This window comes from Athene noctua, chromosome 17 (genome assembly GCF_965140245.1).
Source record: "Athene noctua chromosome 17, bAthNoc1.hap1.1, whole genome shotgun sequence".
In the NCBI taxonomy this organism is placed as follows: domain Eukaryota; kingdom Metazoa; phylum Chordata; class Aves; order Strigiformes; family Strigidae; genus Athene; species Athene noctua.
The window spans coordinates 2,297,164-2,312,706 of record NC_134053.1 but is presented as its reverse complement, the minus strand read 5'-3'; the positions used below and the strand labels follow the sequence as shown (position 1 = coordinate 2,312,706).

At 40.8% G+C, this 15,543-nt stretch overlaps 1 protein-coding gene across 6 annotated transcripts in view; it reads right to left on the bottom strand.

Moving 5' to 3' along the window:
* The window catches only part of HECTD4 (HECT domain E3 ubiquitin protein ligase 4), a 77,191-nt gene extending 62,139 nt beyond the window's left edge, over positions 1-15,052 (bottom strand). For all 6 annotated transcript variants that reach the window (XM_074921622.1, XM_074921624.1, XM_074921625.1 and 3 more), the window contains exons 1-2: positions 14,635-15,052; positions 2,236-2,753 (exon numbers count right to left, since the gene is read on the bottom strand). In XM_074921622.1, coding sequence (XP_074777723.1) covers positions 2,236-2,753; positions 14,635-14,805 — 689 coding nt within the window. In that variant the 5' untranslated portion in view covers positions 14,806-15,052. The remainder of the gene's footprint in view (positions 1-2,235; positions 2,754-14,634) is intronic.
* Positions 15,053-15,543: the final 491 nt, after the last annotated feature.

The window sequence follows — 15,543 nt, the reverse complement described above, 5'->3', positions numbered from 1 at the left end:
ATTTAAAATCTCCAAATACAAGCTGCGGGTCTTCCTGGGGCTGAGCCAAAGCATTAGTAAGAGCTGCTGTAGACATAGCTAGAGCTGGCTTTCTTGACTAAAATAGAAAAGACCAGACTAATTAATTTATTACCAAGATGCTGATTACTTTTACTTCCAAACACAAATTTGGAAGCTTTTCCCCTTCTGAAGTGATGCATTTAAACGTATATAATGACTAGATACTTCCGAAAACAAAATTAAACTGAAGTAAGACTTGTTTCTAATCTTGCCTAAAAGTGTGTTGCTTTAAAATCTATACATGGAGTTTGTAACTATAATTCTTGTTCATTCATAAGTTGAATGCTTTTTTTGGAGAACCTATGAAACCTGTACATAAGTAGAGTGGGAAACACCTGGTTTTTGTAGAAAGAAAGAAATACAGAGGTCTTTAAAAATATATATATATATTTCACAGTTTCTGTTTTAAAGGTTGGGGTATTAGGAAAAGTTTTTTTCTGGAAGATGTGGTGGCTTTATTTCCAGGTATAATAGCCTAGCTAAATGTGAGAGACTTGACTGCATCTTAGGCATGACAGCAGTCAGTTATGAACTGATTTGTTTAGAAGCATGACTGATCAATTGAAGAATCCTTTCCATGCTCCCTAATGAATATAGCCTTTCGCTCCCTGTCACACACGGTCAGCCTTTAGCTCTTTAACTTTCCTACTCCACACCCCAAACTGTTTCCCACCCCCCCACTATCATTTTCAGCTCTATACTTCCACTGATAAATCTCAGCTTGGAGACAAATGACACCGAATACTTCAAAACACCTCAATTAATTATTTAAAGCAATATTTACCCTGTTGTTTTATTCTTAGTAATATGAAGCACCTGAGACTGTAAGTAGAAATCTCAATAATAGTCTCATTTTTAAGGCTTTTTCTTCATAATGGCACCCAACATGACTTATATATTTAAAAGAAAAACGCAAGGCTTTCATAGGGAACAAAGCACGTCAGGATGTTACAACTTTGTAAGCAATGCAAGACAGACTTGCAAAGAAAATATAAGATCAACCTTCATATCAAAAGGTGTATTAGAAATTTAGTCCTTTTACAAATTCAGCTGTAAAAGAACATTCTATACCTCCTGAAAATTGACATCTGGAAAAAAAAAAATTAATGAGATCGTGTTTATCAAATCCAATTTATCTGAGCTTTGTTCAAGTACACTGCCTTTTAGAAAAGGCGGTTGTCAGTGCAGAAGAGTTTGCCACATACAGTAGATTTCTCATTGACTTCATTAGAACAAGTACACTAGAAATTAAGTGTTCTTCATCTGAATAAACCTTTTTCTAAAGCAAATATGACATCTTCTGAGAACTTAAACATCTTAAATCAGTGAAACTTGACAGACAAGACTGCAATCTAAGAAACATTAAGTCAAGATTTTCAAAAGGCTGGTAGTGACTTTAGACCCACCACGTCCATGTGGCTTTGCAGAAGCTAAGCTCTATATACTCCTCCCCCTCTCCCCACACCTCATCCTCTAAAAAGTGCAAGTTTTTATTAAAAGCAATTAAGGCCACTTTGTCCTCAATCACCTGATGTTGTACTAAACCCATACAGGGCACGGGATGGTTCAGCCTACACTGGTTGAACTCTTCACTACCACAGAACGAAATAAATGCCTCCAGATGTCTCACAGGCAACACTGAAATCTGAAATTAATTGCCCGAAACTTGGCAATAATGCCTTCTACAGCCAAATGAAGGTGCATAAACCACAGGATTAAAGGGGCAGTACAAAGGGAAAATGAGACAACTCCCCTCCACGCTAAAAACATTTGGAACCATTCCTAGAACAGATCACTGCAGTAGAAGCAGCAATATGCACAAGAGGCATTTCTAACCTAGATCCTTCTGTTTTTACATATGCTAAACACATGCAAAAAATAAACGCTTAGCTTATCAGCTTCACCCTTTCCAAACCAATATTTAAATATTAGAAAGGAAAAGACTAGTGTAAACCAAAAATTAGTATCAACAGCGTGGTCATATCATTTTTGATTCTTATGTTTAAATACAAACACTTACCAAACCAATATTTAAATATTAGAAAGGAAAAGACTAGTGTAAACCAAAAAAAATTAGTATCAACAGCGTGGTCACATCATTTTTGATTCTTATGTTTAAATACAAACACTTACCACCAATATCAACCACAACGTGTATCAGTACAGCTTCCTTACCTTGCACAAGCCAAGGCAACTAGGGCAGCAGCAGCATTTTCTTTTTGCTTATATGGAATCTGTTGGCCTGAAGCAGAAGTGTCTTCCAGCCAGGAGCACAGCAAAGACTCTATCCCATTAAGACAGTCAGCTGGTTCCTTAGTCAAACTCAAAGGCTGGCAGTCTCGAAGGCAATTCAATAGCACCTCAGCAGTTATGTTACAGAGAGAAGGGTCTGTTCTACTTTGAGACTGAATGAGGGGAAAGACCAAAAGAAGCCCCATCCGTGAAGTAAACGGTGCCTGTTCAGGCTGCTGTAACAAGCCCTGACGCTTGAGCAAGGCCAGGGCTTCTTCATCCCCTGAGCTCTCCCGGTCATGCTGCTCCTCCAGGGCCAGCTGGCGCTGAGCGTTCCAGAGTCCCCGCAGAGCGTTCAGGCGATACTCCAGCAGCCGAGCATAAGCATTGCTCTGGTTTCCACACACGGATCGTAAGCGCTCAGCCAGCTCCGTCGGATTTTTGGTCTCAAACGTTAGTATCTGAAAGGAGGGAAAAAGTTGCTATTTATATAGGTTTTCTTCATCTTAAAGGAAAAAAAATTTTTAAAATTAACATATGCTTGCTGTATGATTTCTAGAACAGCTGTCCTCTACAACAAATCGTGTAATCATTATTATTTTTTAAATCTCTGAGCGTGAATAAAGTAACACTGGAGGCCAAAGAGCACGCAAGTGGTAGAGTCTGTTACTGCCGAGTCAGCATTATCGCTGAAACCCCGGCTTGGGGGTTGCTGACAGAGATTTTTCAGCTTTCGATTGTGATGCTAAACCAACAGAAATATAGATCTTAAAAGAAAAATACATACAAATAGTTATCTTTGAAAATAAAGGCTCGCTTTCCCTGGAGCACTTTTTTTTTTTTTTTGTAATTGAGGCAATTTTGCAAAGAACTTCAAAAAGACTGAGGGGTTGGAGGGTCCCAGAGGCTGAGTTTAAAGTCCTTCCATGGAAACTAATAGGTCAATGATATTTTGTAGTAAGAATGTATATCTTCTAGTTTTAGAGCTTTTTCAAACAAACCAGCCAGTTCTCTGAAATGAACCAAGAGTTTTGCTGTAAGCAATCCCTACCATGTTTGGTTTTTTTTTTTTCCCCTCCTCAATTTTATCACACTGCACTTAGCTACACCTTTCTCAAAATATTTCCACTTGCTGCCATAGTTTAAAAACCTAAAAGTCTCATCATCATCATTTCAGACAGAAGAAAGAGGCCTTTTCGGCACTTCTAAGGAAAACTGGAGACAAAGTTAGAACAACAGAAAACAAATAAACCATGACAGAAAGAAACATATTTATGGGTTAGTACCCAGCCTGGTACTTGAAAGAACTCAGACTGTTAAGTAATTACAGGCAGGTTTTCTCCCTACAGCATACAACCACAGCTGAGATCAGCAAAGTCACTTAAGCTATGGCAACCCCAAGGAAAGCAGCAAGCCAAACATTTTCTGATACTTTGGATCCAGTGTCCAAAGGGCTTCTGCCTTCGTGCCACACTGCCTCATCTCATCCACCCTCAAACACACTCTCTTTGGCCCATCTTTATGCTGTAAAGCTGTCCTTCCCTCATTTAATTAAAAACAAATAAAAAAAAAAAAAAAGGAAAGGGAAGAAGAATGTGAGAGATTAAGAGATGCAATGGGAATTTTCATACAGGGTTGGTTGTTGGTTTTTTTTAATTGTAGGCAGTAGTCATACAAAATACAAAATAGATGTTTATGTCTAATTGTAGAATTTTGAACAGCTTGATAAAAGGCTTCAGGACAAATCACATCTGCCATTTCTACAAACACCCTTACTAGAGTCAATGAAGCAGATTTTTAGAAGAAAACTTATCATTAGAGTCGTGAAAAGTTCACTTTAAGGTAATTCACATAATAATTACACTTGAATAGATGTTAGTATTGGATCTTCCTAAAATAATGAACCTCTTATTTAATTTCTTCAAGGAAATTAAGAATATTAATCTCTAAACCACATATACATTTAAAATAACCATCTCATGTTAATTTGTGCGTTCTTTTTCACAAAAATAATTTTGTTTCCTGTTATAGATGCAATCATTGTCTAAAAGTTTGGTTTTGACTTTCTTGAACTAAACTAAAGACACGATGGATCCTCAACTAAGTGATGACAAGCTGCAGAAATGAAGGAAATAGAGAATTAATGTTTCCATCTTGAGAATTACATGCTGAAGAGGTTTATGGTCTTTGGCTATACTAATAACAAAGACACCACAAAAGACAAGTTGTGGTATGCTCAGTTGGCTTTCCCTTTTAGACCACACTTCCATTGCGGGGGAGCTGCTTATAGTCTTCTCCTCTTCCTATAAACATAGTGGAAACCTGGAATTCATGCCAGATAATATTTCAAAAAAGTTGCGGCCACCTAAATTATAACAATTAATTCATAAATTTAGTCCAACCTCATGTGGACTTTGAGCCAAATCTGTACCCAGTGTGTAATAATAAGCAGAAAGTTTAAATATTCAAACACAGGAAAATTGCTTTATTACAACCAAATTGCAAAGGCAACCAAAGACTGAGTCCCAATTGCAACTGATGAACTTTTTTCCAAGTTTCCTTCAAGTTACCAATGTTATGTTTGGTGGGTTCTCAAAAAAAACCTGTAATCAAATTGTTGCAAAGGTCCACATTTTGGATATAATTTAACCTTGCAAATTTTGTCACTCATTAGGATCCAACTGAAGGCACACTTATGAAAACTAGTCACGTCGTTTCACACACTCTCATTCCTGAGGTCCTACATTTTCGCAGGAAGATGGATTTTTTTTATTTTTGATATTGCTCTACATCTCTGAGTCTGTTTTGTATAAATCAAGACAAGAAGCCAGTGTCAAGTATTTGCAGATATGCTGATGAAAAGCCTTTCCCTACTGAAGCTTTATTTTCTCACTGTTCGCTTTATAAGCATAGTATGGTCTGTCTGGAACTGTTAAGAGTGTTTTGCTTTGGTCTTTCATAAAGGAAATATGCATTAATTTGGGTTAGAGATATGAAGTATACTGGATTCTAAAATGGGACTTATAGTTTTTGGAAAATAAAGCCATTTACATCATCCGGTTTTCATACACAGCTTATGGAACCAGTGAAAAAAACTTTATTCAATGTAATCTAGAAGTCTTTAAATAGGCATTTGCACTTCCAGAAAATAACAGGATATTAGGAGAAAGGTGTAAGGTCATCTACTATACGGGAGTCTTCAGAAGATTGTCTTTAAGTCTGTTTTCCTCAACAGCCATTTCCCTCACTAGAGGTGAATATCAGAGGTATCTCCAAAAAGGAGTTTCGAAAGCCAGTTTTCACAGTGACTGACTGTCACAAACAACCTGGGAGCTTTCGGGGTTCAGACACGCTCCTCTAAGACCTTGCTGCACAGGGGGAACCATCCTGGTTCTCACTGGTTAGCAAAACACTCCTCTAACCCTACACGTTTGGCCCATGCCACATGCACCGCTTCCCTTCGGATAGTCTGAAGGCTTCACAAAGGAATCACAGCCCTTGCCAAGGTTTCCTCAGCACACTGACTACAGTTTTCTCATATCTTCAGGCAAAGCTTGTTATCTTGAAGCTACCTGAAGTCAAAGCAAGTTAAAGTAAAATGCAAGGAAAAAAAAAAAAAACCAACACCCACCACATTTATTCACAGATTCTGAAACAGACAGTACAACTACTAGCGTTCATAAAAGACACAGGTAAAGAAAGGAAAATCTGTGCTAAAATAACTTGTACTAAGGTTGAATCAGAAAGCTATTCCCCGTCCTCTACCAGCTGATTTACCGCAGCCCTCCCTGGCACATGGCTGTCGAGGCTGCCATTCAGAACACCTTTTGCCCCAGGCTGCACCCACTACAGGAGGTTTCTTCAGGCTATAAAAGCTGGTGTACTCTGCCAAATCTCCCTTTTTAAATCCCTCAGCAAAATTTAATCCTTCTCCCCCAGGATGAGTTTATTCTCTTGGTATCCAGGAGATGTGACCATTCTCTTTGTTACCTTAAGCACAGATCCATTTCCCTGCAGATGCACATGTCTGCTCCTCAAGCTGTCCTCTCCAACACTTCACTGAACAACTATTTCTCATTCAGCAAGAGGTAAAACTCCCTTTCCCCTGCCTCCCTGACGCCTCAGTATTTACACTTAGGTTTGAGCTCTGATTTAGGACTGATCTCCAGCATCCTTTTCTTAGTGGTGTTTGGGCACCCTGCCTTGATACGCCACACTTGGGGAGATCTCAGGCACATCACAAGCAGTCACCCGCACCAGTAAATCATCAGGCACTTCACAGCACCAATCATTTTTGGCTAACAAGGCTTAAACAGAATCTAAGAGGATGAAAGGATATAACAGTCACACTGCCTTGCTATGAAACCAGTTACCCAAGTATCTACTTAGATCTGAAAAGACAACCTCTAACAGAAATAGCAGCCTAACAGTCACACCGTCAAGCTAGAAACACAAACATATGCTTAAAGGAAGAACACTAAACAAAATCTGAACGTATAGATTATATTCAGAATTAGCAAAAGACAACTAGCCAAGCTACAGAAATGATACTATGAAAAGAAGGACAGGAAAATGTTAAGCTGCTTAGTAGCAGTTAAAACGTAAAGAGAATTGAGAGAAAATTTGAAGTCTGTCTACCTTATGTACACTGGTAGTGTTAATTAGTCCTTCTGCTTTTAGGTAAGACATATTAACATTTTCCTTAGGAACAATCAATAATATTTACCAAAAAACCCACTTTATAACAAAATGTAAAGGTTTAAAGAGTAACTTCTAAAGAACAACCACCAAAAAAAAAGCAGTCAGTGCAAAAAGTGGAATTTAACGTAACCAAGTAATTCTAATATAAATTCTAAAGTAACTAGGACACTAGAATTAGGGGAAGAAATAAAACTTCACCACTTTTTAAGATGATCTTTTTCTGTATCTGGTTTTGCCAACAGGGTATACATCACATTGACAGTTTCGCAAATGAGAAACCTACTCTTCAGTCACTTTTGAAATTAGTTCATGTGCTGTGACTGTGATCATCACTTATTTGCCAACTTTGTCTACTTCTAGTTAGTAAAGACATTTGAAAAGTTCTGATTTTTAAAGTCTCACGCTTAACAGCCTGAAGTTACATATAATTAAGAACTGTGTTAGTAAAAAGTTTGCCACTATTCTAATTTTGCAGTATCTTGTCCTTCAATATAAATATTTATAAATAAATATGTCCTTAAATATAAAAATATTTAAAATAAATCTCAATACATATTTTAATTAGAAAGTAGTCGATCCAAAGTTCAATCTCTCTGGTTGTTGACATCATCTTCAACATTGAGAGGCACAAAAGTATATAATTTCAGACCATCAACTATGCAGAGGATGTCATCTTTCCTACTACATTTTTGTCCTGTTTTCATCTTACTACGTGACCCTAACCAGATACTTCTTCCCATTAAACAATATTTTTGCCAACAGTGCTCCAGAAAGCAGTCACTCCCGTGCACTATTATTAGGGTAAAGTGTTTCTCTACCGATATTAAATACCGGATGCACTACAATTAAGACATGCTAATCTACACGAAAAGTTTTAGCCTGAGGTTTTATGACCACATTAAGTAAATTTAAGTGAGCTGCCACTAAAAGGCAGCTTTTTCCTCTGGCTAAAATTCCTGCCCCTTCATCCTCTCCCTGGTGCTGACAGTAATGACTGGGGGCAGGGGGTGTGTGTGTTTGTTTTGGGGCTTTGGTGGGTTCAGGGTTTTTTGGTTTTGGGGTTTTTTTAATCTAGATTTCTTGGTTTAGACCAATTCCCTGATGTAAAACGGAAAGCATTCTAGAATGGAAAGTTGCAGGTAGAATGGAAAGAAGTAGAATGGAAAAGAAAGAAGAAAATGCCTGGCCAGTGACAGATGTGAACAAGGACTTTTTGCAGCAGCTCTCCCAGTAGCTTAACTGACAGTCTCGGGCTAAATATGCTGGTTTCATTGATCAGTTTTAATTCCACTACATAGGGAATTGATGAGCAATGAAACCGTTCACAAAGGGGTGTTTTTTCCTCAAGTTACATATTGCAGGTGAAAGACTTGAAATCTCCAAAATAGCATTTAATTCTTTCTCTACATAACCGGCTGAACTTCGCACAAAGACCACAACTTCTTGAAGACGGTACATTTACCGATATCAATTAGATCTCTAATAGCCCCCTGAGTATTAAACAAGTATTATTCCCATCTCACAGGAGGCACAAACCAGAACCAACCTCAAAATCATAAGGTATCTTGAACAGCAGCATGAAAATCTTAACTATACTACTTCCAACACCATGTTACAGCTATAATGCCATTCCTCTCGTACCGCACAGTTAACATACACAGAGCACCACTTGTTTACTTGGTTCTTTTATCTCTAGAAATACAAATAAAGTCATGTAAAAAAGACTGAATTACAAGATTTATAGATTATTCGATAAGAGAAATACCAGAATTGACAGTTTTAAAGGTACCCTGAAAACTGAAATACACATCAGAATTTAAACCGCTCCCATAAACAACGCTGTGTACCTACTCCTAGTCTTCCACTTGCTGTTGCTCTGCTGGGTAACAGCGTTTCTGCCCGTGGCAATTTCTGAAGACACACAGTAGGAAGAGATCTTAGTGCAAACACTGCCTTGATTTCTTTTAAAACATTTTTCTTAACCTCTGTAAGGCTTTTTGTTTGATATGCTCGTGCGTTTGTAAAATATATAAATATGTGCAAACGTTTTCATCCTGATGTCTTAGGCATTGAAATTTTAGGGGTAATCTTAGCAGCTGCTGCATGCTTTACGTTATGCTTTCACTGTTGCAGTTGAAAACTAAAAGTTTCGAGATTGTTCTGATTTTTTCTGCCCCAAGAAATTTTAACCTATCGCCTTGTTCAAAGCCTCTACTGATTCATAATCCTGTACATAGAGCAGCACAGCTTTTTAACAACTCAGCTAAAAGCATGAGCTCTTTTCCCTTGTGAAAGCGTTAGAAACCTCATTACTTGCTCAGAAATAAGCACTAAGAAACCTTTATCTTTCACTGCACACACAACATTGTACCAATTTTTTTGGTAACAAATTTACCGAATCATGGTGATACCCCAGATGAATTACAGAGTACAGGCAAGCTGTAAACACACAAAAAGTGCTATAAAAGAAAGCATTGTTTCTTTATTTGTTCATTTATTAAAATATTTCTTTGGCTTTTAAGTAGTAGATTAAAATGTCTGTGAAAGGTAAAGAAAAGTCTTTGTCATTTAAACAACTGAGAGTGCAGATCACCAAACTTATCAACTGCAATTGGTAATAAGAACTGTATCTGGGAAACATATTTGCAAAATCATCCTTTAGAAGAAGATTTCTAAGTATTTCTCTTTTAGGATAACTGAAACATGAATTTAAAAGGAAAAAACCAAGAGGTATGGTAGTCCTTATTCTAAAAGTCTAATAAATTCAAACATGCCATTTTATGACAATTGATGATAACAACAGCAACTCTGCTGGAGATTAAATCACACAATATTGGTGGTTTACACTATATCTAATGAAAGTGAGCTTTAAAAGGAAAGTCATAAAGATTTCCGAGTCCTCTCAAAGGGCAAGTGAGAGATTTACAGCGGTGCCTGAAAGAATGCCACCAATTCCTGTGCAAAAAGAGTGAGCCAAGGCTCACATTTGGAAGGTTATCTTCCTGGGCAGAATTAGCTTCAAGAACTAGCTTAATCTGGCATTACTCTGAAAGAAATGAACACTCTCCAAGAAGGATACTGGAGTATTTGACATGGAAGGGGATGCAAAAGGCAGGACTAGGAAAGTTATAAGCCTGATGTACATGCCTGGATCAGCAGTTCCCAAGCTAGAGGTCATAACCCCAAGAGGGGTCATCCACTTAGTAAAAGTCAATTAGTTGTTTATGCTGGTATTAGGGGTTTCTATCTTGACAGAGGTGAAGCTTGTAGATGGAAGTAAGGTCACAACCAGAAAGATTTGGGAAGCTCTGACCTAGATAATTACAGAGAACTACTTTCTCTTTCAGCAGTCAGGGAGAAGTGACAAAACGTTTCTTCTAGTCCATCAGGAAAAATGGGTGAAAGCTTCAAGTTTAACAGGTACCTTCAAGCCTAAATCACTTTGACAGAAAACACAAATTATTCACAAGGTTGGCACATGCTGCTACAATAGCACTGGACTTCAGTTGTTCAACTTCTCCCCAGAGGGAAACCAGACCATACTGGGGGGAAGATGAAAGGACACCACTTTTTTTTTTTTTTTTTTTTTTTTTAAGTTTTTACACTTACATTTAATTCAAAATACACATCTGCAGTACAGATCAACAGCTGCCCAGTGGCATCTCATACTTTGTCCTATAACAACAGAGCTTGACGAGAGTCAAAACATCAGATGAGGACAGATACATACATGATCCAGACAGTTATTGAGGGAGGAGCGACACATTAAAAAAAATACTGCAGAAAAAAGAAAATTAAAGTAAAAAAAATATTAAAGAAAACCCCCCAACTTTTCCAGGCTATGAAAGAGAGCAGCAAGAAGAGATATCCAGATGACTATTCCCTCTGTTGGGCTGTTATGTAAAACAGAGTGCTTACGAGTTAAGTGGAGTGACACATAAGGTTGTTCTACTTTATACTGTGACTATATACTGAAGATTTGTCTTTCTTCCCACTTATTTCCTTGTAGAAAAAAAATAACTGAGCCTATCTCTAGTTAGTTGAAAAATTGCCGATACTGCAAATTTAAAACTAATGAAAATACCAGCTACAAATTTGAAGATCAGAAAGAAGACTTCCTCAAATGGAAGGACTAGACTGGTAACGTATGGCAACCAAACCAAATGGTTTAGCTATGAGTGAATGCTTTTTTGCCATCATCTGATGGCTATGTGGCAGTCAACGTGAACAACCGCTGTTCAGCTGTGTCCTTCTGAAGTTACCAAGGGTGAACACATCAATTTACATTGCTGGCGCTCTCATAAATCGCAGCACGTTGACTCTGGTGTAGCGGCAGCTTAAAACTACGTGGTTTAAGGGACCTCTACCTTCAGACATGCCTCTTGCCCCTGCTCCCAGGGGTTACTGTCTCGGTGAAAGACGTTTGATTGGGAGGAATTCTGGAAGTGCTGCAGTTTCCATTGTGGCACATTAAAGAACAGCTCATCTTCCATTAAGCTGTCCCTCCTGTGCAGGCATTGACATCCAGGGCAGAGACCAGACAAAATGTCATGGCAACAGCTTCAGTTGTTAGTCACGTAAGGTTGTCTCCAAGAAGCAGAAGACTTTGCACTTTGAAAGTCATTTCTCTGTACGAAAGGCTTTAAAATAAGGGTCCAAAGGCTCGCATAATTGCTAACTAATCTAGGTCTCTTGACCAGAAGATTTTATTGGGAAACCCATAGCAGGAGCAGCTTTTCGTATGCACATCATTACAAAATTCTAATCAATTTTTTTTTTAAAAAGTGCCCCTTTTCTTTTTGGTAATACATATTCTTTGTAAATATGCTGATAAGACAGTCTAAGAAGTTGGCATACGTGTTCACATCACATAAAAACTAAAAACAAAACAGAAACCCTCACACTCTTTAAACCTAAAGATACTCTTTGAACAAATCACCTTCACGGGAAAAAGTATATTAACACTTCTATAACCTACCATTAAGGAAAAAAATAAGTATATACACACACATATAAATACATAAAAAATAATTAAAAGTTGTATGGGAGTCCAAACAGGAAAATAATAAATTTTTCACAAGCCTTTTTTATACCATAACATTCACATACCAGTACCGTAACATTTTTTCCTCTGCTTTTCTTTTTATAAAAAGACAAAACCTTTGAACAGAAAGACAAAGAAAACACATCCAAATACACCGAGATTATTCACCAATAAACTCTTTAAAGGGATTCAAGCAAAACAGACCAGAATGATATTTCCCCTTTCCTTTTCCTTCCCCTTTTCCTTTCCCATTTAGGCACACTGTATCTTTTAATTAAGCATGCCATACCATAAATTCAGTCAGGGTTCTCACCACCATTGATGAAGCACAAGAAGTATATTAAAGAAGTTTACTAATCAAAGCAGCAGCTGCAGCATCTCCTACCCTTGTCCAATCACATATCCCAAGAGATTTCTATTTGGACCATTTTCAAATGTATTTATTACATTGCATGTAGGAGTAGAAACAGTGCAAATGAGCTATTCAGTGTATCAGTCGATTGCATGGCCACACTTCAATAAGATGCATGCACCTATTTCCACAAAATGGCTCCTCAAAGCCATTCCAGTTTACCAAGGTAGCCCTTTATTTTAAAAAACATTAACAAAAAAAGGCAGAGAAAAGTTACGAGCTAAACAGTTTACATTAACACCACGTGAAATTTCACTTTTTTTTTTTTAACCCTCCCCCCTCAATACCAAAAACTATAAACCATTTTACAAGCAAGATCTGAAAAATAAGTCACTTGTGGTCATTTCTTTCAGTGGAATGAAACAAAATGCTTTCACATTCCGCCACTTAAGACTATAGACCAAAATAAGCACCATAGCAAAAAGTCTTATTTATTTATTTATTTTAAAGTTTCACACCGTGAACATGCACGAGAGCAAAAAAAAAAAAATCTCTGGCACCGAAAAAATTCTGTGAATCTGTAGCACTGGGTTGCTGAAACACTAGAATGAGTGTCATAAAGGGTAAGACACAGTAACGCTAATTTCATCCCTATCTCCCCCATGCAATTCTAGTTTTACAGGCGTTCCTAGCACTTACAAAAAATTCTCCAGAGCTGAAGTGTTTGTCAAGTGAAGCTGTGTATCAAGTTTCATGCTGGAACATACTTCTGGTCTAGGTTGCAAGATCTTAAATATAAGGTTTGGTTTGGGTTTCAGTTTGTTTTTTTAAAGGATATCCTCCTTTATTACGATATAACAAGAATAACACTGTGGGAGCATGTCTTTTTCTAACACAGTTATTAGACTTGATGCTGCTTCTAGAACTATGTCATGGAATCAAAATATTTTCTTGAATACAAGCTGCATTGAATACCAGAGTGGACACTGATCACAAGGGAGAATCATTCTGTGTTTATACACATAGAGATACGACATCCACCTTAAAAATTAAAAGTCTCTCTTTGCCTGTTCATGCAATATTTGCCAACATCCATTTCATGGGTGCAGCTAATGTTCCCATCCCAATCCGCAGTGTCACATCACGCAGAAAAGAAAATGCATGTTCAGCAAAAAATATCTTTCCTTAGATAAGGCTGTGGGAAGTTTTCAAAAACACCATAAAGACCTCACGTCACAAGGTGAACAATGATGTTCTCAGAACTGCAAGCCTGGCTCATGGGTTCTTCTTAGCAACACCCCAGTTCGCAGCCAAAGCCTCACTAAAGGCTTTTGCGGCCTAAATGCTTGTGACCTAACCTAGCACACAGATAAAGCTCCTGCTGAACCATCCTCTCTCAGCTCACACCACTCAGCTCCTCTGACAAAGACCCTGTGTCATTGCAAGCCACACTGCTGGAGAAGAGGGCGGGGTGAAAGAAGAGAAGGGAGGCACACAGGGAAAAAAAAAATAATAAAATGCAGTCTACAAAATAGATGCAACCTACAATCCGTGACATTCAGTCCTTCACCGTCTCCTCATAAAACAGCTGTACCATCTGCCTGCAGCCAAAACCCCAACAGTTTTGAGAAGGTAAAAAGCTGGAATGAAAAATCTCAGCTGCCCTCCGGGCTCTTTAATAATCATCACTGTCAACAGCCTAAATAAAACACCCAGACACCCCAGCACTCTAAGCACCTTCTTGTAAGGCAGATTAATTACAAACCATCTAAAAGTAACAGCAAAAAAGATACAAAAGCATAAATAAAAATAAGTGAGCCAAAGGCCACCTTGAAATACATGAGCGTGGTTCGGATTTCCAAACCCTGGTGCTTCAAAACAAGGAGACAGCACCAACACTTCACCCTCCATCTTCACTAGCGCCTCGCCACCCTCCTGCCCAGCTCCACTTTCACCATTATTGGAAATAAAATTAAATTGACTTAGAACAAGTAGAACTGCCTTAATACCAGCTGGCTCCATAGCCCAAATCCATCACCCTGCATCCGCATCCACCATTCTCCACCCCGGCCCCCCCATCCTCCCCTAGTCATTCTCCCTGCACACACACACCCCCCCCCTTTCCAAGACCATCCTCCGCCTCAGGCCCTCAGAGGCACTGTCCCTCCTCCCCCGAGGGCACCCTCCTCACCGCCCCCGTCCCTCCCCTCGGCTCGGGGGGGGTGACGCCGCGGGCCCGGCTCACCTCCAGCTCGGTGTCGCCGGGCTCGGCCACCCCAATGATCTCGCTGGGCAGCTCGGCCAGGTCGGTGACCCGGATCAGCCCGTCGTGCAGGAAGATGGTCTCCTCCTTCACCGACAGCCACTGGGCCGAGTCGGTGGCCGCCGCCGCCGAGGCGCCCGCCGGGGACCCCATGGCGCGGACGGCGGGGGGGCTCCGCAGGGCTGAGGCGAGGCGGGTCCCGCTACCCCCCCATGGCGGGGGCAGGGCGGGGGCAGGGGGGTCCCCAGCGGCCTGGGTGCCGGACAGCCGGAGCGCGGTGGGCAGCAGCGAGGAGCGGCGCGTTGCCACCGCGGCGCCAGCGGAGCGGGGACCTCCGGGAGCCGCCGTGCCCGCCCGCAGCCACCGCGTCCCGCTCCCTCCTCACACACACAGGTGACAGCGCGACGCCATGTTGGGGGCTGAGGCGGGCCCGGCATGCACCGCGCGGGGAACAATACACCCTCCCCCCTCCCAGCCCCGCGCGGCCACGCCCCCCGCCGCGCCCCTCCCTCGCCGGCCACGCCCCCCAGGCGCCCCTCGGTGCCGCCCCCCGGGTCCGAGCCACGCCCCCGACCCCCGCCCTCAAGGGCGGCTCCCGCTGCCCCCCCCCCGCACCCCCGGGAGCGGCTCCCCTCAGCGCCCCGCTCCGCGCCCAGGGGCGATCCCCGCCGCTCCCCTCAGCGCCCCGCTCCGCGCCCAGGGGCGATCCCCGCCGCTCCCCTCAGCGCCGCGACCCCCCCGGGCCGCTCCCCTCAGCGCCTCACCCCCCTCAGGCAATGGCCGCTCCCCTCCGGGCCTCACCTCCCTCCCCCAAAGGCCGCTCTCCTCAGGCCCTCGTCCGAGAGCTGCTCCCTCAGCGACTGACCCCGAGGTGAGGCCGTTCTCCTCAGC